Source organism: Lagenorhynchus albirostris, chromosome 1 (assembly GCF_949774975.1).
Source record: "Lagenorhynchus albirostris chromosome 1, mLagAlb1.1, whole genome shotgun sequence".
Taxonomy (NCBI): Eukaryota; Metazoa; Chordata; class Mammalia; order Artiodactyla; family Delphinidae; genus Lagenorhynchus; species Lagenorhynchus albirostris.
The window spans coordinates 164399721-164426606 of record NC_083095.1 but is presented as its reverse complement, the minus strand read 5'-3'; the positions used below and the strand labels follow the sequence as shown (position 1 = coordinate 164426606).

Here is a 26886-nt window from a genome sequence, read left to right as displayed (position 1 = left end):
TTGGCCTGGAATTCTTAATTGACAAATTTTTTGCTGTCAGTACATTTAAGATGTTGCTTCACTGTCTTCTCACTTCTGCTGTTTCCTTCAGGAAATCTCTTGTCCTTTACTTTGTTCCTCTATGCATGCCTTTCTATCTCTGGCTGCATTTCAGATTTTGTCTTTATCACTAGTTTTGAGCAGTTTGATCATGATGTGCCTTGGTATAAATTTCTTCATTTTTAATTTGCTAGGGTTTTTCTTCTTAGTTTTCATCAAAATTTGAAAATTTTTGTTCATTATTTCTACAGCTTTTTTTGGTCTCTTCCCTCCTTTGGGGATTTCAATCACACTTATACTAGGCTACTTCAAGTTATCCTACACCTCACTGTCTTCATTTTTATTCAAAAAATTTTTCTCTTTCTTTCATTTTGTTTCTATTGCTATGTTTTCAAATTCACTGTTCTTTATTTTTGCCCATCTAATCTGTTTTGCTCTGAAATCTTGTTATTAATCTAATCCAGTGTATATTTTCATTGCAGACATTATATCAATAGTCTTCATCCTTAAAAGTTCAGTTTGGGGTTTTTTTTTTAAACATCTTCTACATCTCTACGTAACATGTTCATTTCCTCTTGATTTTTGAACATGTGGAATATACTAATCTAGATATATACTAGAATTATATATCTGCTATTTCTAATGTTCTATGTTGATTATGAGTTGGCTTCAATTGATTGAGTTTTTATTATGGCTTGTGTCTTCTTGCCTTTCTGCATTTGAGGTAATTTTTTTAATTGGATGTTAGACATTGTGAATTTTACTTCATTGGATGCTGCATATTTTTGTAACTGAGCAAGGGCTTATGTGCCTGCAGCGCAGAAAGTCAAACTCTGACAGCGGGTGTTTGCAGCAAAGTAAGGGTTTATTGCAGGGCACCAAGCAAGGGAGTGGTCTTTGAGATAGGGATATTTTAAAGGGGAAGAACAAGGAAACTGGGTTTAATCATCATCTTGTGACATTTCTTAATCAGGGTTTCGGGAGTCAGGATGACTCTGGTTTATGATTCTCTGGCCAGGTGGTCCATGGCTCGGGGGTCTGTGAGTTCATCTTGCCCTAGAGAAACAAGCTGAGTTTATATGTTAATGATGATACCTATAACAGCAATTTTAGTACATTTACGATGTTGTCAACAACTGCAATCTTAGTCATCTGTTCTGGTTTATTAGTGTCCAATTAGCACAAGATTGAGGTCAGACAGGACAAGAAAGGGATTGAGGTCAGAGGAGACAAGCAAGGGAATAAAGTTTTGGATAGATTAATCACAAACTCAGTAAGGGAACTTGGTTTTAGGGGGGCTTAGTTTCATATTTGTATTCCTATAAATATTCTTGAGTTTGTTCTGGTATGTAGTTAAGTTACGTAGTAAGTTTGATCTTCTGACTTCTAAGATTTGGTGGGCAATACTAGAGCAGCGTTTATTCTAGGGTTAATTTTTCCCACTACTTGGCTATGCTCTTCAGAGTACTCTAACCCAATATTTATGAATTATGAGGTTTTCCGTTCTCACTGATGGAAACAGGCATTATTCCTGGCCCTGTGTGAGCTCAGCTTACTGTTCCCACTGATGATTTCAGGTGATTCTTTCTTTTCAGACTCAGACCCAGATAGTCTCTCCTCACTTTGCACTGGAAACATCACAAATGTACTCTAGCAGGTGAGAAAAGATGATGGGAGCAGGGCCTTTATAAGACTTCCATGGCCCCAGGGTACTCTGACAGTGTAAGACCCTATGCCACTACCTACTAAGCATCTTAAAATGTACCCCATATTCCACATTAAATGCCTCTTTTAAACTGTAACATTTGAAAATCTTTTTATAATTTGTACAGTTTTGAGTTTTATAAAGTATAGGTTGCTTGTTCTTTTCTTATAGACTTAAACATTATGCACACACAGAGTGGAGTTGATAAGTTGTAAATATTTTTGTAAATATTTAATTATTTTGATTTTGTGGGGGGTTTTTTTTAGTCAGTATTTTTTCAAGTCTCAAACATTTCTGCAGGCCCTTGAAAAATCTCATAGGCTCTGGGCACTGTGCCTACAGAGCTCCTGGATGGGAGCAGGGGGAGTAGAGAGGAAGGAACAAATTGGACAGCAAGGATTGGATAGTGCTTGAGCTGCATATGATTGGGGGGGAGGGAAAAGGAACTGGAGAAGTTGTTGCTCCCTACCCAGCTAGCTTCAGCACAACCATTTGCAGAGATGGAAGAGCCATGAGAAGGCACAAGTTGTAGGAGAAAGGGTGTATTCTATTTGGGACAGAAAGACAGCCACTCTCTTATCAGGAGGTGAAGAAAGGCAACAGGGTGCCAAATTCCTTTCCTTTTGTCATAGGGCACATCATCTTGAGCTGGTCTGGAAGATGTGAATAGTCAATACCTGTCTCTGCTAACACCCTTATTAATATGAAGACCATATCTTAGAAATGTGGCAATAACGCAGATGCCAATCTCTAGAATAAATAGTTCCCATAGGCTAATACGCTAAGGAGGATGATGAGCTGTCTTATGATAACTTCCCCTTTTTTGCAGAGTACCTTGGCTTACTTCCTAGATCAGTTTTTCAGAATTTCATAGATGTTTCCAGCACCACCTTCTGTGATGACATCTCCCAAAGGAAGTCGAGCCCAGAAGCTGAAGCTGCCCACTTTAACACGAAAGGGGACACTGGAGGTGCCGTCCCCTACAGAGAAGGACTGGTCTAAGGATGATGAAGAGGATTGGGTCTTCAAGGGTCCAGATCAAGAGCAGGATTCCCTACCTCAGCCTTATCGAATGATCAACAAGCTAGTGAACTTTCTGTTTGACCACTCGTGGGAAATTATTGAGGAGAGGGATGCATCGAGGAAAGCTGAGCTCAGCCGCATCCAGCCCACCATCTACCCTCCACTTCTAGAAAGCAAGGTATGGAGCAGCTGACAAGGCGGCCTTGTTTCTGAACTGAGTGTTAATAAATGATAACACCTGATCCAGGGAAGGAATTACTACCAGGAACCTTCATTCAATAGGACAGTGCATTTTTGAAAGATTATAGGCATGCTGGTGTTGATTAAAATAGATCTAGTAATTGCCTGGGGAAATGGGTGTTCTGGTTAATTGAAGATTATACAGATGTATCTTATACATCCTATTGTTATGTAAAAATCTTTCAGAGTGTATTAATCACTCCCTTGCTTGACGGTTGAAAATCTGCCAGTGTGTCAGTTATAGTTCTTACCAGTGTTCTAGCTGAATAAAGTACAGGGAATGGGGCCACTGGTCCACTCACCACAGGGCCTGTGGTCACGCTTAGTGTTGTGAATGAGCATTTATTCTCAACTTCTTTGTTTTCTCTGGCTCCTTTCCCCTAAGAGTAGAATGCTATGACTTTCTTGATGTTTGGGCAAGATATTTAGATGGGCACTGTGTTTGGACATGATACTATAACTAGGAGGGACCTGCTTCCCTCTTTGAAAAGTTAGCTCATATTACTTGCAGATGGTGATAACTGAAAAATCATTCCTTTTTTCTATGTTTTTCTTTTCCCAGCTCAACAAAATGCCGAATTGTATGGCTATTTCCCAAGACTATGTGTTTATTGGAGGAACCAAAGGATTCTCCATCTATAATCTGTACAATGCTAAACGAATATATGTTTGGGAGAAACTTAAGGTTGATGTCACTTACATCTGGGCCACAGATTTGGGGAGTGAAATACTTATTGCTTCTGTGGATGAAATGGGTACACGTTCTTCATCTTCCTTTTTAGCCTAATTTATAGGTACCTGTAGACTGTTGTTCAACTTAATCTCCTTTCCAGGCATGGGAGGGGCCAGACCTGGAGAGTTCTCCCTGGTCATGTAGTATTAACTAACATCTGCAGGACAGTATGGTGTGCCAGGCACTATTCAAACATTTCACACATGTTGGCCCATTTCACCGTCACAACAGCCTTAGTAGGTAAATACAGTTTATTATTCTTGTTTTTCAGAAGAGGCAACTGAGGCATGGAGGTTAAATAACCTACTAGAGGTAATGCAGAAAGTAAGTGGCACAGGCAGGATTTGAACCAGGCAGTGTGGGCCCAGAGTCCACATCCTTTCCAGCACTCAGCAATCCTGCTGCTCATTTAAGCCAGGCTTGCTTTTCTTCCTCAGCCTGAGGATGACCCAGACATGGGGACCATAGTATAGAGAACTATGGACAGTGTCCTGGAAGATACGTGTCTGCAGGAGAATGACCTGACACAACTGGCATTTTAGGAAGAGCACCCTGATAGGAGTTTGCAAAAGTCAAATGGAGACGTAGAGAGACCAGGAAGAGCTAGTGCATTCATTTAGGAGAGAAATTATGAAGGCCTGAACCAAGGCAGGGGCTGTTAAAATGAAAAGAAAATTGTACTGTAGTTCTGTAAGATGTTAACATTAGGGGAAATGAGGTGAGGGATTATAAGGGAACTCTGTACTATTTTTGCAGTTTTTCTCTAAGTCTAAAATTAGTTCAAAATAAAAAGCTTAAAAAAAGGAAAATATAGTAGAAAAACTTGGTGAGTGATGGAATATATGTATGGGGTCAGGGAGTAGGGCGGTATGTGAGGGTAAGTGAAGAAAAATTACTCCTTTCCTCCTTAGATAATGAGGTGGATGATGATGTCATTACTTGATAAGCAATTTTAGGAGAATAAGATTTCAGGGGTCTGTGAGTTGAGAAATTCTATTTGAGCATGCACATCTTTGAGGCACCTGGAGTGGGAATGTTGATACTCAGGAGGAGTTTGGTGTAAAAATAGGACTGCATTTATCACACTGCATTATATTTAGTTAGTTTCCTGTCTGTGTGATTCTCAATGTGATGAATTTGAGGGCAGAGACTGCCTTGGTTGTCCCTAGCACATTTGTGGTCATGGAGCAGATATCCCATGAATGTTTATTGGGTTGAGTTAGACTGTCACCCACAGTGATCCAGATACCTCTGCAAGGTCATTATTATGGCTGTAGGGGCAGGTTATGAGTGTCTGGGAGGCACCTAAAGAAAGAGGCAAGAAGTCATGGTGGATGATGACCACAACTAGAGCCCTTAGGTTAAATGAGAATGAGAATGACAAAATTACTTATTGTATCAACAAAATTAACTGCATGAGGAGCTTGTTGGGCTGTGAGAAATGAGGCACATAGAAGAGTAAGATGTGATCCTTTCCCTCAGAGAATCTGTGAACTCACTCGAGGAATAAAAAACACTCACAGGAAGCAGTTGGATAACAATGTGAAACACTATGGGATGGTGTGCTAAAACAGGTGAATAGAAATCACGAGTGGATTGGTGTGGCCGAAGTGCTTACAAGAGGATTCTAGAAGAAGAGGGTAGGGCCAGTGTAGACCGAGACGACCCAAGAGGGAGAATAACTTGAACATTTCAAGTGAGGGGTGGAAGAAGGCAAGGAGTCCAAGATGATCACGGGCAGTGGAGGGGCCAGGCAGGAAGCCTAATAATGCATGAGTTTATCATGATATCTCAGAAAGTCAAATATAAAATTTCAACTTTTCTTCAGTTCACCTGCCTGTCTTTCACTCTTACTTATTTTTCTGTTTCAGGTATCATTAGACTATTTTATTTTTATAAGGATGGTCTTTACCTCATTAAAGCCATCAATGAAGCGGTAAGCTCATGTTCTTTCATCTGTAGCTGGGCCAAAAGCCGTAGCAAATCAAGTTTACTTTTAACGTGGAGGCAATGACAGCCATCCTAGAGTAGAAAGAAATAGAGACCTCCCTGGCCAGAGAGCTTCCTCCAAAATATCCAATTAAAAGATCCCTCACCATCAGAGGGTACATACTGAATGCCTTGGATTCATTTTCCCGGTTGTCAAGAGAAGAAAATGACTAAGGAACTCTGGTCCAGATTGAGCACCAGACCAACATGTCTAATAACTGCTTACAAGTCCCTAAAATTTCCAGGCTGCTTCACATCCTGTTCCCTTGTCCATGCTGTTCCCTTTGCATAGAAGGCTCTCCTTGTCTCCCTACCTACTGTGTGTACCTCTTAAATTTCTCTCATTCTTCAAGACCAGCTCAAATATCCCCTCCTCTGAGATGCTTTCCCTGATATACCCAAGAGAAGTTGATCCCTCCCTCCTCTGTGCCACCACCATATAGGAAAGAATTTCTATCACAGTGTTTTCTCTACCCTCCACACTTATTTGTTTATATGACTGCTGCTTCTCCTGGATGTAAGTTCCTTGAGGGCAGAGGCCATGGCTTATTCACCATATATTTCTTGTTCCTAGTACATTGCCTGCATACTATAGGTTCTTAGAAAGTGTCTTTTTTTTAAATTAATTAATCCAAAAAAGAGGCGGTATTGCTCAGAGTATATTTTTAGTTGTAGTTTGTTTTATAAAAAATACTATTGATGGGCACCAAAGCAATTCAGTGGGAAAAAGAAAGTATTTTCAACAAATGATGCTGGAATGCTAGATAAACAAATGCGGGAAAATGAACCTCAACCCTACCTCACATCATATATAAAAATTAATTTGAGATGGATTATAGACCTAAATGTAAAGGCTAAAAACATTATCCTTTTTGAAGAAAACACAGGAAATGTTTTTTGCAACCTTGGGGCAGGCAAAGATTTCTTAGGACATAAAAGGCACTATCCATAAAAGAAAAAACTGAAATTGGACTTCATTGAAATTAGATACTTTTAATTCCTCATGACATATACAAAAATTAACTCAAAATGGTCATCTATCTATATGAAAAATCTAAAACTATAAAACCTCTAGAAGAAAACATAGGAGGAAGTCTTTGTGACCTTGAGTTAGGCAAAGATTTTTTAACTACAACACGGAAACCACATTCCATACAAGAAAAAAATTGATAGATTAGACTTCATCAAAACTAAAACCTTCTGGGCTTCCCTGGTGGCACAGTGGTTAAGAACCCACCTGCCAATGCAGGGAACACAGGTTCAATCCCTGGTCCGGGAAGATCCCACATGCCGCGGAGCAACTAAGCCGGTGCACCACAACTACTGAGCCTGTGTGCTGCAACTACTGAAGTCCCACGCCTAGAGCCTGTGCTCCACAACGAGAATCCACCTCAATGAGAAGCCTGCGCACCTCAACGAAGAGTAGCCCACACTCACCGCAACTAGAAAAAGCCCCCACACAGCAACAAAGACCTCACTGAAATCACTGAATTCACCAGAATTCACCCATCAACAGGTGAATGGATAAGCAAATCATGGTACATACTGCTCAGCAGTAAAAAGCGTGCACATAACAACATGGCTACATCTCAGAATAAATAGGCTGAGTGAAAGAAGAGAAACAAAAAAGAATACATACATACTGTACAATTGCATTTATGTAAAATTCTAGAAAATACAAACTAATCTAGTGACAGGAAACACCAGTTTTTGCCTGGGGTGAGTTGGGAGAGGGGTGGAGGGAAAGCTTACAAAGGGGCAGGAGGAAACTTTTGGCAGTGGTGGATATGTCCACTTTCTTGATTGTGGTGCTGGTTTCAAGGGATATACATGTCTAAACTAATCAAACTGTATACCTTAAACATGCAGTTTATTATGTTATCACATCCCTAATAAAGCTGCTAAAAAATTTAAAACTTATGCTCATCAAAAGATGCTATTAGGGACTTCCCTGGTGGCACAGTGGTTAAGAATCCGTCTGCCAATGCAGGGTACACGGGTTTGAGCCCTGGTCCAGGAAGATCCCACATGCCGCGGAGCAACTAAGCCTGTGTGCCACACTACTGAGCCTGCATGCCACAACTACTGAAGCCCACGCGCCTAGAGCCCATGCTCCTCAACAAGAGAAGCCACTGCAATAAGAAGCCCACGCACACCAACAAAGAGTAGCCCCCGCTCACTGCAACCAGAGAAAGCCCACGTGCAGCAAGGAAGACCCAACACAGCCAAAATTTAATTAATTAATTAATTAATTTATAAAAGATGCTATTAGAGTTCTATCAGTATCAGCAGCAGAGAGCGGACCCCAGAGAGCTCTGAGAAACCCCACCGCCGCCCTGCCTAGTGGCCCTCACACCCCAGGAGGAACCACAGCTGTCACAGCCGGCCCCAGTCACCATGACCACAAGCCTGAGCAAGGAGGTGGAGACCCAGCAGCCCACAGCCCTCCACACTGCCCACACCTGCACCACCCGTGCAAGGAGTTGCGCCTGCTGGTGGGGACAAGGAGATTATGGCAACAAAGGTTTGGGGAACAGTCAGATTGTTCCTGTGAACAACAGATACGGTTTCACCACCAGTAAGGACACAAAGGAAGAGGTACTTGGACAACAGACTGCCATAAAGAAAAACCCAGGAAGTGCCTTTGCCGTGTAGGAGATAGACCGTGGAGTGTGATGTTGAAGGAGAAAGGGTGCAGAGGCTGCCGATGTTATAGGCCCTGTATGATTCCAGTTACATGAAATTTAGGAACAGTTGAAACCAAGCTATGTTGGTGAGGAAGAGCAGAACGTTGGTTGCCTATAGAGGTGTAATTGACTGAAACAGGGCACTAAGGAACTTATACCTTGACTGTGTGTTAGTTACATGGATGTATACATATGTCCAGACCCATCAAGTTGTACATTTAATATCTGTGCCTTTAACTGTTTTTATTTATTTTATTTTAACAAAGTACTTTATTCTTTTCTTAAAATTTATTTATTTTATTTATTAATTTTTGGCTGTGTTGGGTCTTTGTTGCTGCATGCAGGCTTTCTCTAGTTGCGGCAAGTGGGAGCTACTCTTTGTTGCAATGCGCGGGCTTCTCATTGCGGTGGCTTCTCTTGTTGCAGAGCATGGGCTCTAGGCGCATGGGTTTCAGTAGTTGTGGCATGCAGGCTTCAGTAGTTGTGGCCCGTGGGCTCTAAAGGGCAGGCTCAGTAATTGTGGCGCATGGGCTTAGCTGCTCTGCGACATGTGGGATCTTCCCGGACCAGGGGTCGAACCCATGTCCCCTGCATTGGCAGATGGGTTCTTAACCACTGTGCCACCAGGGAAGTCCCTTTAACTGTTTTTATTTTATTTTATTTTATTTTATTTATTATTATTGTTTTTTGCGGTACGCAGGCCTCTCACCGTTGTGGCCTCTCCTGTTGCGGAGCACAGGCTCTGGACGCGCAGGCTCAGCGGCCATGCCTCATGGGCCCAGCAGCTCCGCGGCATGCCTGGACCGGGGCACGAACCCGTGTCCCCTGCATCGGCAGGCGGACTCTCAACCACTGCGCCACCAGGGAAGCCCCAATTGTTTTTAAATTTTATGTAAAAAGAAATCTCTCTAAAAAAAATACAGGGAATACTCATCAACTGATTTTAGGAGACCAGCAAAACTGTGATATCCAAACTTGACAGGGACATTAAAAAAAAAGTAGTGTTGGTGGATTAGAACACACCAAAAGTGTTAAAAAAAAAGTTAATTCATTACATATTTTTTTAAGGACTTCATTATTACCTCTGGAAGTTGCTAGGGTACAAACTCAGTATTCTGAAAACTGATTAGGGAGAGCATCAGCATTTATCTTGACTTTCCCATATAGGCTGTATTTCAGGGTAATCAAATAGTTGATGATGGAAAAATGGAAAGATTTTCTTTATAGAAGAATTCTAACAAATGCAGAAGGAATGATAGAATTGGGGGATATCAGTTTTGTAGCCATTTTGCAGAGTAATGGTCTAGGTAACGACCATCAGTGCTGATGGGGGACTTTATAATTGATGAGCCAGGATGACACCTCTTGTCAATGATCACCATGAACATTATTAAAAGAAAGAACAGGGCTTCCCTGGTGGCGCAGCGGTTGAGAGTCCGCCTGCCGATGCAGGGGACACGGGTTCGTGCCGCAGTCCAGGAAGATCCCACATGCCGCGGAGCGGCTGGGCCCATGAGCCATGGCCGCTGAGCCTGCGTGTCCGGAGCCTGTTGCTCTGCAACGGGAGAGGCCACAACAGTGAGAGGCCCGCGTACCGCTAAAAAAAAAAAAAAAGCAAAAGAAAGAACAGCTAGCTATTATGAGCCTCCTCATATGATGCCGGAGGGAGACACCAAACACCTGTGGAGTATTCTGGCCTTCTGTTTTAATTGAGCCTAAATCTAATCAAACCTCTAGAACTGGTTGCTGGTTTACAGGAAATACATGTAAACAATGCCATGGGATGCAATCAGTCCAATCCAGAAAGTGAAAAATTCCACAGGACAAATGAACTGGTTTATTCAACAAAAAAATGGTGAAAAGAAAAACAAATAGGGTAACAGTTATAAATTAAAAGAGACTTAAGAGATAAATTAACGAAATATTGGGTTGGCCAAAAAGTTCATTTAGGTTTTTCGTAAGACGTTACAAAAAACCCGAATGAACTTTTTGGCCAACTCAATACAATACATGGACTTCATTTGAATCCTGATTTCTCAGTTTTGATAGTGACTTTTTGAAAAAGATTTTTATTGGAGTATAGTTGATTTACAATGTTGTGTTAGTTTCAGGTGTACAGCAAAGTGAATCAGTTACACATGAATTCTGATTTGAACAAACCAGTTGTGGAGAGGTATTTATTAGATTGAGGAAATTTGAAAACAGACTGGATAGTAGGTGGTATTAAGGAACTAGGATTCATTAAATAGAAATATTTAATGAAGTTGGGAGACAATAAAACAAGATTTGTCATTTATTGATAACTGGTGAAGTTGAGTAATGGATACATAGGGTTCATTATACTATTTTTTGTCTTCATGTACATTTGAAATTTCTATAACCTACAAATTGATATTAAAATACATAAATAAAAATATTTTTAAATGACCATATTACCCAAGGCAGTCTACAGATTCAATGCAATCCCTATCAAAATACCAATGGCATTTTTCACAGAACTAGAACAAATAATTTTAAAATTTGTATGGAAATACAAAAGACCCCGGATAGTCAAAGCAATTTAGAGAAAGAACAGAGCTGGAGGAATCACAATTCCTGACTTTAGGCTATACTACAAAGCTACAGTAATCAAAATAGTAGGTATTGGCACAAAAACAGACACATAGATTAGTGGAACAGGATAGAAAACCCAGAAATAACCCATGCATGTATGTTCAATTAATCTATGATAAAGGAGGCAAGATTGTATAATGGAGGAAAGACAGTATCTTCAGTAAGTGGTGCTGGGAAAACTGGACAGCTACATGTAAAAAATGAAATTAGAACATTCTTTAATAGAAAAAAATTCTTTAATGTTTTAATGAAATTAGAACATTCTTTAATATAAAAAAAAACTCAAAATGGATTAAAGACCTAAATGTAAGACCGGATATTATAAAACTCCTAGAGGAAAACATAGGCAGAACACTCTTTGACATAAATCGCAGCAATATTTGTTTTGGATCTGTCTGCTGAGGTAATGGAAATAAAAGCAAAAATAAACAAATGGGACCTAATTAAACTTAAAGGCTTTTGCACAGCAAAGGAAACCATAAACAAAATGAAAAGAATGGGAGAAAATATTTGCAAATGATGCAACCAAGGGATTAATTTCCAATATATATAAATAGCTCATACAACTCAACATCAAAAAGACAAACAACCTGATTTTAAAATGGGCAGAACAATTGAATAGACATTTTTCCAAAGAGGAAATGCAGATGGCCAACAAGCACATGAAAAGATACTTAACGTCACTAATCATCGGAGAAATGCAAATCAAAACCACACAAAGATATCACCTCATACCTGTCAGAATGACTATTATCAAAAAGAACACAGGGACTTCCCTGGTGGTCCAGTGAGTAAGACTCTGCGCTCCCAATGCAGGGGGCCTGAGTTCAATCCCTTGTCGGGGAACTAGATCCTGCATGCATGCCGCAACTAAGAAGTCCACATGCTGCAACTAAACATGCCACAACGAAAATCCTGTGTGCCGCAACTAAGACCCAGCACATCCAAAATAAATAAATATTAAAAACCCCCCAAAAAACAAAAGCCCTTTAAAAACAAAAAAAGAACACAAACAACAAATGTTGGCGAGAGTGTAAAGAAAAGGGAACCCTCATACACTGTTGGTTGGAATGTAAATTAGTGGAGTCAATGTGGAAAACAGTGTGGAGGTTTCTCATAAAACTAAAAATAGAACTACTGTATGACCCAGCAATTCCACTCCTGGGTATATAATGGAAAAAAACCCAAAAACCCTAATTTGGAAAGATACATGCATCCCAATGTTCTGAGCAGCATTATTCACAATTGCCAAGATATGGAAGCAACCTACGAGTCCATCAACAGGTGAATGGATAAAGAAGACACACACACACACACACACACACACACACACACACACACACACACACACACACACACACACACACACACACAGGAATACTACTAAGCCATAAAAAGAATGATATTTTGCCATTTGCAGAAACATGGATGGACTTGGAGGGTATTATGCTAAATGAAAAAAGTCAGACAGAGAAATACAAATACTGTTTGATATCACTAATATGTGGAATCTAAAAAATATAACAAACCAGTAAATATAACAAAAAAGAAGCAGACTCACAATTATAGAGAAAAAACTAACGCTTACCAGTGGGGAGAGGGAAGTGGGGAGGAGCAATATAGGGGTATGGGATTAAGAGGTACAAGCTATTACATATAAAATAAGCTACAAGGATATATTGTAAAATATGGGAAATATAGCCAGTATTTTATAATAACTATAAATGGAGCATAAACTTTTAAAATTGTTAATAACTATATTGTATGTCAAATGTACTCCAATTTTTTAAGAAAGAAAGTGAGGGACTTCCCTGGTGGTCCAGTGGCTGAGACTCCGTGCTCCCAATGCAGGGGACCCGGGTTCAATCCCTGGTCAGGGAACTAGATCCCACATGCCACAACTAAGAGTTCACATTCAGCAACTAAAGATTCCATATGCCACAACTAAAGATCCTGCATGTCACAACTAAGACCTGGTGCAGCCAAATAAATAAATGAAATAAAAATAAAAATAAAATGAAAGAAAAACAAAAATTAAAAATGTTTAAAACTCATTCTCCTTAAATAATTTAGGGGACTCACCAGCCTAATTTGTCTAGCCACCTTATGTTGCTAGTCTTAGAGCTCCTTAAAGGTAGAGCACAACCGTACACATTGAGTCTTTTTCACCTGGCCCAAAGTTTGAGCAGGTTTCATTGTAGGGGTACATTCAGTCTCTACTTAATATGGACTGAATGTTTGTGTCTCCCTAAAATTCATGTTGAAATCCTAATCCCCAATGTGGGAGGTGATTAGGTCATGAGGGCAGAGTCCTCATAAATGGGATTAGGGCCCTTATAAGACCAAGAGAGCTCCCTCAACCCTTCCACCACATGAGGACATAGCCACAGGTGGCAGGTGATCTATGAGCCAGGAAGCTAGGTCTTACCAGACACTGAATCTGCCAGAAATCCTTGGAAATCTTGGATTCCCAACCTCCAGGACTATGAGAAATAAATGTTAATTGTTTATGAGCCACCCAGTCTATGGTATTTTGTTTTAGCAGCCCAATCAGACTATGACACTACAGTAGCCTAGACAGAGCCTTTTTTCAAGCAACTTACCAGAGTTTTCAGTGTCATGTAGAACATGTTTCAGCTCATTTTGAATACCTGAGTGGTGGCATAGATCTGTAGGGTTTGCAAACCTGACCAGGAGATCAGATAGTATGAAATCACTACAAATCATCAGGAGTACTTAAGAAACCAGGAAGTAAGTCCCAAACCCTTTAGACAGAAAACTGAGTTCCACTTCTTTACTTACAATCTTGTCTAATTCCTGTGCAAAAATGGAAAGTTTGAAGCAGTTTTGAGGCATCTTTTTATGCCTCAAGTTTTAAAAGGATTTATTTCCCTGGTGTGAACTACAAAAAGCCCTGAAATACATTCTCTTCTGTCATCAGGCTGAACTTCCTCTCTCAGTATCTCTCTTCCTTTCAGGATGATACCAGCAAGCAAACCACTTGTATAAAGATGGAGATTTCTGAAGGAGGGGACTTTGCAGCCTTCCTCCTACAAGGTAAGATTAACCAAAGGCTCTTAAGAAGATTCAGATTTGCAATCTCTTCCAGATAATCACTTTTCTCCAAACCCTTTTAAACTTCATTTATTTATTTATTTAGGCTATGGGGGGGGCGGGGGGCGGGGGTCTTACTTGCAGCATGCAGGATCTTTGTTGCGGAATGTGGGTTTCTTAGTTGTGGCATGTGGACTCTTAGTTGCAGCATGCGGGATCTAATTCCCCGACCAGTCATCGAACCCGGGCCCCCTGCATTGGGAGCACGGAGTCTTACCCACTGCACCACCAGTGAAGTCCCAAACATTTTATTTAGAAATAATTTACAGAAGAGTTGCAAAGATAGGACAGAGTTCCCTTATACCCTTCACCCAGTTTCCCTAATGCCAACATTTAACAAAACCATGGTACAGGGCTTCCCTGGTGGCGCAGTGGTTGAGAGTCCACCTGCCGATGCAGGGAACACGGGTTTGTGCCCCGGTCTGGGAGGATCCCACATGCCGCGGAGCGGCTGGGCCCGTGAGCCATGGCCGCTGAGCCTGCGCGTCCGGAGCCTGTGCTCCACAGCGGGAGAGGCCACAGCAGTGAGAGGCCCGCGTACCGCAAAAACAAAAAACAAACAAACAAAAAAACATGGTACAGTTGTCAAAATTAAGCAAATAACATTGGTATAATACTATTAACTACAGTTTTTTTTTCACGTTTTGCCAGTTTTTCTTCTAATTTTTTTGCTCCAAGGTGCAATCCAGGATATCATATTGCATTTAGTCATCATCATATTATCTATACCTATTTGTGATGTCTTGACCTTGCCTTGTTTTTCATGACCTTGACACTTTTGAAGAGTACCAGTCAGATATTTTGTGCAATGTCCCTGAATTTCAGTTTGTCTGAATTTTTTCTCATGATTCAACCAGGGTTAAGGATTTGGGGTAAAGTCCCACAAAGGAACTTTTTGTTGTATTATATCAGGGGTGTATGTGATAGCACTACTGCTGATGTTAACCTTGATCATTTAGTTAAAGTGATCTGCCAGTTTCCTCCACAGTTGAGCTACTGTTTTTCCCTTTCCATACTCTAAGTCCAGACCACACTCAAGGGGAGAGGATGTAAACACCATCTCCTGGTTGTAGGAGGATCAAAGAATTTTGAGACATTTTGAAATCTCCACAGTGATTGATAAAAAATTGGGGGGAGATACTTTGAGACTATGCCCAGCATTAAAGTTTAGTCTCTAAACTTTAGTCTCTAAGGAGACTATTGTCTCCTTAAAGTTTTGCCCACCATTTTTAGCATTCAATGTTGGATCTTGCCTCTTGCATTTATTCCTGTGGTGATAGAACATATTTTATTCAAATGATTGTTAGCTTGATTTTTAATTTTTAAATATTTAGACATGCAGTATGGGCCTCCATGTATATTCTTGCCCCAGGCCTCTCATATGTTAGGTGCTAGAGAAAGACACATATTTTATAATGCTTTATGCATCACAAGAAACTTATATACTATCTGTAGTATTTTCCTAGGGCTGCCATAACAAAGTACCACAAACTGGGTGGCCTAAAATAACAGGTATTTTGTCTCTCACAGCTCTGGAGGCCAGAAGTCTGAAATCAACGTGTCTATATAGATTACTTTTTTAAGGAAACATTTAGCCAGAATCCCATCATAGGAAAGTAACTTTTCCCAGGTTGGCAGGAGTTCAGTATAGAAGCTGAGCATGTTTCTTTGATGAGATAGTCTCACAACCACCCCATGGGTTGTCATCTCCTCAAATATTGGTCAGAAAAATTCTCTGGGGCATCTCTCACAATTCTAACCCTTTCTCAGCCATACCCCTCTCAGTTATTGATTCTATATATGCCATTTTCCTCCCCAGACGGGAATAGCTGTGAGACAAAACATCAGTGGAATTTACCATTGGAAGCTAGAAAACACAGAGACCAGGCAGCACAGACAGTTTGGTTAAAAACTGTTACCTCAGTGCTGTGAGTGAGAGGCCCGTTTCCTTTAGAGGCAGTGGCCTGAGGAGAGGAGCTCTGCAGCTCTCCGTGAGTGAGGACTGGCAATAATCATTGCAGAACTACATCTCCTTCCGTTTGTCAAAGTTGCTGTTCTGAGGGTGCCTGCTGGTCTCTGTGCCAACCTTCACAGAGGTTCTGTGAAGACGGGCCGTTTCTCAGGGGAAACTTGTTGCCTGCTTGCAGTTGCTCAATGGTTCCTTGGTTTCCTAATGCAGGAGCTGGGGATATTTGGCTGGATGTGTATAAATTGCCTAAGGAGTCTTGGCTCAAGGAAGTGGAGCACCCCCAACTCACCATAAATCCAAAGAAAAAAGTCAGACAGCTGCAACTGGTAGGCAACATCCCTGTTTTCAACTGATATGTTTCTCCCTACCCTTGACCCACATCTAGCCTAACTCCTCCTTGCAATTTCAAGATGAAGGAGGCCTTCTAGAGGCCATAAGAGAGGACAAGATGCACACTGGCCCATGTCTCTCAAATCAATTTGCTGTGGTTAAAATAAGATGTTAAAAATCAGAGGTGTCATTGTATATATGTACCACATCTTCTTTGTCCATTCATCTATCGTTGGACATTTAGGTTGGTTCCATGTCCTGGCTATTGTAAATAGTGCTGCAATGAACATTGGGGTGCATGTGTCCTTTTGAATTATGGTTTTCTCAGGGTATATGCCCAATAGTGGGAATGCTGGGTCGTATGGTAGTTCTATTTTTAGTTTTTTAAGGAACCTCCTTACTGTTCTCCACAGTGGCTGCATCAATTTACATTCCCACCAACAGTGCAAGAGGATTCCCTTTTCTCCATACCCTTTCCAGCATTGATTGTTTGTAAATTTAAATGGGTGGGATGGTGGGGAGGGGGGAGAGAGGGAGGTCCAAGAGGGAGGGGATATAGATATGCATATAGCTGATTCACTTCATTGTACAGCAGAAACTAACACAACATTGTAACGCAATTTTACTTCTATATACATATATATATATATTTGGAAAAAAAAAGCAAGAGGTGTTGGAATCCGGTATCTCTCTCGTCTAGGTGTTGCCTCTCCACCAAGAGCACTCCCAGGCATTTCTCTGGAAGTATGTCTTTTTTTTTTGACTCTAATAGATATATTTTTTTCCCTCCTGGGTTGAAATAATCCTTTCATGTCTCCCATTCCACTAAATTCCCCAGATTATGGTATAAAAGGGTTATTCTAAATATACAGTAAGTCCCCTACATACGAACCTTCAAGTTTTGAACTTTCAAAGATGCAAACGTGCCTTCACATGTCTGGTGTACATTGTCACATGCGTGCATCCTCTACAAATGTTTGTGCTTTTGTGTACTTTACTGTACAGTACTGTATACAGTAGTACAGTATCTTTATTTCAAGCCCAGAATGTCCAGAAGCAAGAGTAAAAGCAGAGGAGATGTAGCCAGTACTACTGTACTTTTCAAGGTACTGTACTGTAAGATTTAAAATGTTTTCTTTATTTTTTGTGTTTCTTTTTTATGTATTAGTTGTGTGAAAAGTGTTATAAACCTATACAGTGCATTACTATATAGCCAATTGTGTTAGTTGGGTACCTAGGCTAACTTTGTTGGACTTAACGAACAAATTGGACTTACGAACATGCTTTCAGAATGTAACTCGTTTGTGTGTAGGAGACTCACTATATAGGAATACATGCATTCTTCATTTATTCTTAGAAGGTAGGAACTCTACCATTTCAGTTTAATTATATGTGATCCCTGGGCTTCATGCCATCTCTTTAAAATATAGTTTTTCAGTAAATATTATTTTAAGATGTAATTTTCTTTTTTTCCATTTTGGCTGCATTGGGTCTTCATTGCTGCGCATGGGCTTTCTCTAGTTGTGGCAAGCGGGGGCCACTCTTTATTGCAGTGCACGGGTTTCTCATTGCGGTGGCTTTTCTTGTTGTGGAGCATGGGCTCTAGGCGCATGGGCTTCAGTAGTTGCAGCACGCGGGCTCAGTAGTTGTGGTTTGCGGGCTCTAGAGTGCAGGCTCAGTAGTTGTGGTGCACGGGCTTAGTTGCTCCGCGGCATGTGGGATCTTCCCAGACCAGGGCTCGAACCCGTGTCCCCTGCATTGGCAGGCGGATTCTTAACCACTGTGCCACAAGGGAAGTCCCTAATACAAAATTTTCTCATCTATCTGATGTGCACTTATTTTTTTAATCAACAACAACAAATATTCATTGAGCATGCCTTTAAAACATACTGTATTAGGTGCTAAAGAATTAGTGAAATTATTAATACAGGAGACCAAGATTGAGACTCAGTGATGCCGAGCTCATTGAGTGGCTGTGAATAAATGCCTTTTCTCTCCAGTGAATGTCTTCATAGCAGGGTGTGATTTTGTATCCCTGGGAGAGTTACTGGCCCAGAGACCTTCCTCCTCTAAACTCTTACAGAATTTATTCTCTATACCTCTCTTTGACACTTCTCACATACTATCTGGTTGTACATGGAAGTCCTTTTCTCCTAACTAGATGATAAATTTCTAGGTTGTTAAGATCATAGCTTCTGCTTCTTTTTATCATCCAACCCCATGGTATCCTATTGGTGCCCAACAGATACATTTTTTGAGGGATTAATTTATTATCCAAGTGGGAGAAGCACCTTGGAATAGGGGTGGTTTCTCGCCATAATTCACTGTTTCTATACACTGAGAAGCAATCAACTAATGTCAGTTACAGTGGTAATTCGTGTCCTATGAATTGTATTTAGAGTTACTTAAATATAATTGTCAACATCACTGATATATTTTGCCAATCAGACATATTCGCTTCAACTTAGATTTTTGTAATAGTCTCCTAATTGATCTCCTCCCCTCTACTCATATTTCCTCTTAACGTCACTAATGATTTGTTTCCCCAAATACATTTTAAGATCCTAGAGGACAAGGATAATGTGTTAAAATCCGCAGGCCAGAAGACCACACAAATATTGGTCCTCCATGTCTACAGGATGAGTTCACATGTCACGAAAATAATTGGGGGGAAGAAAGAGCATCTCAAAGGATTGAAGGAAGAAGGAGAACATATACCAAACCTATTGTGAATTAATTTCTCGTTTTTCTCCTCAGAACACTCTTGATCCCGTGACTGCAGATAATTTAGAAATGGTAAGAAACTTTAAAGAAAATCTCCAAAGAGATTTAAGTTACGTGTTAGAATTTTTATTTTGATTTGAAATTTACCTTAAATATCAAATATACTAATAAAATGTTCTACCAGGGCACTATTTTCAGAATCTCTGTGACTTAATCTTGTGCCTCATTCCCTTGAAGATGGCCCCCTATCCTTGAGGATAATTGACCCAAGTCATTTGTTCAGAGATGGGTTTCCCTGAAGGTAAAGGAGGTTAAATTTCAGGGCCCCTCACTTGTATGGCCCCTTCCAAGGCCATAGGAGGGGCCCTAGCAGTATGTTCACATGACCACATACTTTTGTAAAATTGGAAAAAGTAACATGTTTTAACCGTAATCACTTAAGACCACCATCTCTTCTCACTCAAACTTCCCCTCTGTCACAATTTCCCCCAGATTGAGTGGTATTAGGGTGGTCATGGGCATTTTGTGTTCAAACTTTTGTGTTCTCTTTCTTACAAAGACCCCTAAATCATATACACTTCAGGCCTCATGAAATCCAATTTGCCCCTGCCAAAGGAACAGCCCAATCCACCAAACTGAGGGATTTTTTTTTTGGTGTTGGAGGTTGTCTTTGTATTGGGATACCGTAGAGAACAGAGTGGCTTCCCTGGAGCTTCCTGGCTCTCCCTCTGAGGCAGAGAGCATACCATACTTTCCAGAGGCTTAGCTCTTGGGATTCTGGCCTATCAGAAGGGCAGTGGTGAACTTCCAAATGGAAGTCTCTTTCTAGAGTCCTTTCCTTTTTCCCTTCTAAAATTACATTATGTTTCAAATTATACAAATAATATGTGAACACATCACTCTGGAAAAAGCCAAGTAATTCAGATAGAGCAGCCCTCTCCAGAGGTTATCACCATTATTATCTTGGTGTGTGTTTTCTAGGACTTTAGTGTATATTTTTATTCTGGTATCAGTTTATTTAGAAAAATATAGTTTCATTTTATGGGAATTTTCTTCTATATAAGTGGCATTATACTATATATATTTTCTTACAAATTTGCATTTTTATACTAATCAACTTATTGGCAAAGTTTTGCAATGTCCGATAAACCTACCTTGTTCTTTTGACATGCTGTGTACTATTCCTATTAAGGATGTACCATAGTTTATTTGGCTGTTTGTCCATTGAGGGTGGCTTTTATATAATGCAATGAAAATCTTTGTAAATTCTTCTTTGTATACCCGAGTGCTTCTGAAGGATATATGCGTTTTTAGTTTAATGTAGATACTGTTAGATTGTCCTCCAAAAATGGCATGACAATTTACATTTAATCAGTAATTCTCCACAGCCTCGATAAATTTGATATTAATTTTTTGTGTGTGCAAACTGATGGAACAAAATGGCATCTCGTGTTAATTTTCATTAATCTCATATTTTTATTGGCTATTGAGGTTTTATCTTCTGTGAATTGCCTGTGAATTCTTTGCCTATTATATGTTTTCTTACACTCTTGATTCCCTTTTTACTTTGCTTATGTGCCTTTTTGTTATAAAGAAGTTTTAGATTTTGATATAATCAGAATTTTTAATCTTTTTTTTACAGCCATTTCACTTAAGAAGGCTTTCTCTATCTCAAGGTTATAAATAAATTCTCCTGTGTTTTCTTCTAATACTCTTCATAGTTTTTTTTTTTTTTTGGACATTTCACTCTTTTATACACATGGGAGTTTCTTTTGTGAATGGAGCAAGGAAGAGATCAACTTTTATCTATTCTTTTAAAATAGCAATTGCCACACAAATATTTTTGAGTAATCCTTCTTTTCCCATTTGTTTCCTGACCTTATCATTCATATGTACGACCTTTATCATTCCTATGTCCTTGCCTACACCAAGACCTTATGAACTTTGAAGAATGACACAGGAATTTAGTGCTACAAACTTATATCTAAGTATTGCTTTAGCTGCTTCCTTTAAATTTTGATATGTTATATTCTCATTTATGAAAATACTTCAAAATACTTCCTAATTTGCTTTTTTATATCTTTTTTGACCAGTGGATTATTTAGAAGCATGTTATTTAGTGTCCAAATACTTGAGATGTTCCAGACATCTTTCTTTTCCTTTTATTGGTTTCTAACTTAATTCCATTGTGATCAGAGAACATACTTCATATAATTTGAAACCTTTCAAATTTATTAAGACTTGTTTTATGCCCAGAATATGGTTTATCCTGGTAAGTGTTCTATGTGCACTTGAAAAGAATGTGTATTCTTGTTGTTGTTAGTCCAAGTTATTCAAGTCTTCTATGTCCTCACTGCTTTCCTTTCTGCATTCTTACTGATTTTCTGTCTACTTATTCTATCAATTATTGAGAGAAGAGTGTTGAAATCTGTGAGATTGTAGATTTATTTATTTCTGCTTTCACACCTAAGAATTTTTGCTTCCTGTATTTTGAAGCTCTGCTATTAGGTGCCTAAACATTTAGAATTTTATGTCCCCTTGAGAATTGACCGTTTTATCATTATTCAATGACTCTTTGATCACTGGTAATATTCTTTGCTCTGAAATCTATTATGTCAGATATTAATACAGCCACCCCAGCTTTCTTTTGATCAGTTTACAAGACGTATCTTTTTTCTATACTTTTAATATATTGGTGTCTTTTTTTTTATTCATGTCTTTATATTTAAAATGAGTTTCTTTTCGACAGTATATCGTTGGGTCTTGCCTTTTTATACAATCTGTCAATCTCTACCTTTTAATTGGGGTGTTTAGGCCATTTATATTTAATGTGATTATTGATATGTTTAGGTTTAAATCTACCACTTTGCTATTTACTTTCTATTTGTCCCACCTGTTTTTCTTCCTTATTCCTCTTTTTCTGCCTTCTTTTGAAATGAGTGTTTTTAATGATACAGTTTTATCTCCTTTGTTGGCTTATTAGCTGTACCTTTTCTTTATTGTAGGATATAAACATTTATTTTAGAGGAGACGCTAAATTGAGTGTTCCAGTTTACATAATGAAAATCAAACCACCCAAACCAGTTGCAGGTAGGTATAACTCAATGAATACTTTCTTTCCTTTTGCCATTGCTTTATTAGTTTTTTCATTCTCTGCCTTTCTCCACATTTCCCATCTTTTCCATTTATTGGCAGCAATATCTAATTTTTTAATTCATAAGCTCTGAGACCTAAAGATTAAAAATATAAATGTTACAAGGATGCAGTTAACTAACAGAATTGGGATATCAGGAAAGAGACATCTTTCCCAAGTGCTAGTGGAGTTCATTCATTCCTACATTCCTGTGTTAGTTCATTCATCAGTGCCAATACTGCACCAAGCACAAAGATGAGTAAGACACATCTCCGGTGCTCTAAAAGCTGCTAGTGTACCAAGGGAGAATAGGAGGAAACCACCATAGTAGGATATGATAAGTGCAACAATGGGGAACATCCAGGGCCATGAAAACATAGAGGAAGGAGTGACTAACTCTGCCCAGGGAATAGGCAGAGGCTTTATCAGAAGAAGGGACATTTGGGAAGGTTTTGAAGAATAAGTGGGAGCTGGTTAAGAGGAGCAGGGGGGAAGTCCACTGTAGACATGGGACATAGAGTCTATCCTCTCAATATTCACATATTCAAAGATATACCTATATACCTACACACGTATATTCAAAGATATACCTACAAGAATGTTCACTGCAGTGCTATTTATAGAGGCAAAAGACTGGTTAGATAAATCTGGTACACTCAGAACACTTTACAACCATTAAAAACAAAGAGAGAAATGCAAAACACCAAGGGTAGCCAATTCACTCTTATGAAAGAACATGGTGATATGATTTGCTCCATCAAGATTTATTATAAAGCCACAGTAATTAAGACAAGGTGGAAAAAGAGATGAGTGAATAATAGAAATATATATAAAATACAGAAATGTAAATAGATAGAAATAGTAGATAGAAAAATAGATTAATAAAACAGGATAGAGAGGCCAGGACAAACTTAAGCATAAATGGACACTTGATACCTGACGGCGGTGGTGCTACAGAGTAGTGAATGGTCATTTCAGTAAATGACACTGGTTGTCCCTATGGAAACAAAAGTGAATATTGACCCCTGCCTCACATGATATACAAAATGAAATTCCAGATGAATCATAGAAGTAAATATGAAAGACAAAGCAATAAAACTTTTAGAAAATAAGTCAATATCTTTATGACCTCTGGGTAAGGAAAGACTTTTTAAACAAAACTCAAGTACTTATATATAATAAAAGTTGATAAGTTTGATTACATTAAAATTGAGGACTTACAATCATCCAAAGACATCATTAAGAGCATGAAAGAACAAATCATGTATTGGGAGAAGATATTTGCAAAACATGTAAAACTTATGAATGGTCCACATCCAGACTATATAAAGAATTCCTACAAATTGTTAGGAAAAAGACAGATCATTCAGCATAAAACAGGCAGGAGATTATTCAAATGGTCAATAAACATATACAAAGGTGCTCAACATAATTAGTTATCAGGGAAATGCAAATTAAAACCATAATGAGATACCACTCCACACCCACCAGGATGGCTAAAATTAAAAGAGATTGATCATACCAAGTTGGTAAGGATGTGGAATAATCAGACCTCCCATAGATTACAGTTAGCAATGAAAGTCAGTACAACCACCTTGGAAAACAGTTTAGCATTATCTGGTAATGTTGAAGATAAGTTATATCCTATGACCCAGCATTTACACTCCTAGGTAGGGCGACCAAGAATATCATTTTGCCTGGGACTAAGGGGTTTCCCGGGATGTGAGGCCTTTGGTGCTAAAACTGGGAAACTCCTGCACAAACCAGAATAAGTTGGTCACCCTACTTCGAGGTGTATACCTGATAGGCCTGCAAGTAAATGTGCACAAGGAGGCATGTACAAGAATGATAATAATGACATGATTTCCAATAGCCCCAAACCATGAAACAACCGAAATATCCATCAATAAAAGAACAGATAAATAAACTTTAGTTCACTCAATGGAATATTATACAGCAATGAAAATGAACAAACTACAGCTATACACAGCAAAATGGATAAATCTCACAAACAATATTAAGCAAAAGAGGGCACATATAGAGTTAACACTGTGTAATTCCATTGTGTACAGCTCAAAAGCAGGCAAAACAAAGCTGTAGTGTTTAGATGCATATTTAGGTAGCAAAAGTAAAATAAATGTCATGAAGTGATTACATAAAAGCCAAGACAATGGTTGCCTCTCTTCCCAGGGGGCTATGACTGGAGAAGGGCCCTTGGAAAGCTTTTAGGGAGGGGTGATAATCTGTTTCTTGACCTCAGTAGAGACAGATGTTTGCTTTATAATAATTTATTAAGACATATTTTTATGCTCTTTTCTGAATGTGTTATATTTCACAACAAGAAAAAGGTTTACTAAATGAAAATAAGCAACGAACAACGAAGAAGATCTATAGTACTGAAATGAAGAGATCTCCCAAGACATTTTGTTAAGTCAAAATGCAAGGGTTCTAGTGTATGACAGCAATTCTCAAACTTTAGCTGGATCAGACTCACTTGGAGGACTTGTTAAAACCCAAATTGCTGGGCCCCACCCACCGAGTTTCTGTTTCAGTAGGTCTGGGGTGGGGCTTGAGAACCTTCATTTCTAACCCTGCCAGATTCCTGCTGATCTGGGACCACATTCTGAGAACTGCTAGTTGATATATGCTATCATTTGTTTATAAAATATATACAAATGTACATGGAATACATATTAAAAAATATAATATAATACTGTATATATTATATAATATAATAATATATTGCCATCTAGAAGGGGCCTCTTTCTAGAAATTGATGCAAGAAACTGATAACAATGGTTGCCTCTGGGGAAGGAGACCTGGGGCACAGTGAGACCTCCTGGGCAACTTGAGGGACCTGGGCACTTTCAGAAGTTCTGAAAGTTGGGCTGTGAACCCAGAAAATAAATCACTTATTTTTACTGTGAATTTAGGAGCAGATGAAAAAGAAGGAAATGCAAGGTCACTGGGAAGGAGAGTGATAAGAAAAGTGATTGGCAGAGAAAGGAGATTTTTTTAAAGGAAGGTAGTTGGATAAATGTAAGCACAGGAAGACGCTGGGACTGTCGAATGTAGGTCCTCAGCAGCAGCTGAATAGCACAAGTAAGGGCAGATTTGGGGCCTTGCTGAGCTGGGAGACAGCAACAGTGATCTAAGGCCTCTAGTGACTCGTGAACATGTCCTTGGCCTCTGGAGATTCTGTAGTCTGGAAACAGGAAATGGCAGCGGGATGGAGATGGAGAAGTGGGAGGAGGAGAGCAGCTGCCCTTTGCCTGTGCTCCGTGAGCTGGTGGAGTAGGAGAGGCTGGGAAGAGGACTGAACACCTGGGCAAAGCAAGAACAGATTTCTGAGGACGAGGGATTCTGTAGGAAATTGGGAAGCATGGAGGAGAAGGGGGAAATCAGGAAGGAGGAAGTCAGATGGTTTGACCAATTCTGGAATATTTTCAACCTAGGTACCACATTTAAAAGCCCCCTGGAAGTCTTTGCAAAGATAGAAGATTGCTGTGGGCTGGGCTCTGGGCAGAATCACTTCATCAAGGACAGTCAGTGGGAGCGGCAGGCGGCAATCTTCAACGACACCTTCAGGAAGTACCTGGATGGGGAGTGGGAGGAGGAGCTGCTCAGGTGAGCCATGGAGGGGCCCAGCTAGAATGCCTCCGCCCTGGGAGCTTCTCCTCCCTGGGCGCACGCAGGAATCAGCCCAAGGACCTGAATTAATTCAAGGTCCCAAAGCTCTCGATGGTTTGGGGGACTTTTCTGAGTGTCTTTTGAAAAGTTGTATGGAGGGACTTCCCTGGTGGTGCAGCAGTTGAGAATCTGCCTGCCAATGCAGGGGACACGGGTTCGAGCCCCGGGCCGGCCGGGAGGACCCCACATGCCGCGGAGCAACTAAGCCCGTGCGCCACAACTAGAGAGCTCACACACGTGGAGCCCATGCTCCGCAACAAGAGAAGCCACCGCAATAAGAAGCCTGCACACCACAATGAAGAACAACCCCCGCTCACCGCAACTAGAGAAAGCCCGCGCACAGCAACGAAGACCCAACGCAGCCATAAATACGTTAATTAAATTTTTTTAAAAAAGAAAAAATTCCTTAGAAAAAAGTTGTATGGAGATTGTTTAAATATAGCTCAAACAAAGGCTGATAACAGATTTTAAAGAAGGCATAGACATCTATGGAGATGAGAAGGAGAGTTTATTTTAGAATTTTTTTTTTTTTGGCTGCACCACGTGGCTGGCAGGATGTCAGTTCCTTGACCAGGTATTGAACCCGGGCCACGGCAGTGAAGGCACCGAATCCTAACCACTGGACCACCAGGGAACTCCCCATTTTATAATTTTTTTGTATGATAGCGTCTCCTTAAAAAAAATTGTTTTCCTGATTATCTAGACAGCACAGATGATCCTCAAGAGGGAAATAAAAGTCACCACTATTAATATTTTTCTCCATTTGCATCCAGTCTTTCTAAATGTAATACATTAATGTGTAATTATTAAAATGTTACTTTCTAATCTCGGTCAGCAGGTAGGCCTCAGTGATTGTAAAAACTGAGCCCAAGTCCTTGAAGTATCTGGTGGAGCAGG

General features: G+C 39.8%; 1 protein-coding gene across 1 annotated transcript in view; it reads left to right on the top strand.

The window, feature by feature from the left end:
• The window catches only part of WDR93 (WD repeat domain 93), a 48891-nt gene that overhangs the window by 5294 nt on the left and 16711 nt on the right, over window positions 1-26886 (top strand). The window contains exons 3-11 of the mRNA XM_060158878.1: window positions 1635-1696; window positions 2574-2945; window positions 3570-3762; window positions 5612-5676; window positions 14008-14086; window positions 16323-16438; window positions 19200-19238; window positions 22172-22256; window positions 25755-25926. Coding sequence (XP_060014861.1) covers window positions 2619-2945; window positions 3570-3762; window positions 5612-5676; window positions 14008-14086; window positions 16323-16438; window positions 19200-19238; window positions 22172-22256; window positions 25755-25926 — 1076 coding nt within the window. The 5' untranslated portion in view covers window positions 1635-1696; window positions 2574-2618. The remainder of the gene's footprint in view (window positions 1-1634; window positions 1697-2573; window positions 2946-3569; window positions 3763-5611; window positions 5677-14007; window positions 14087-16322; window positions 16439-19199; window positions 19239-22171; window positions 22257-25754; window positions 25927-26886) is intronic.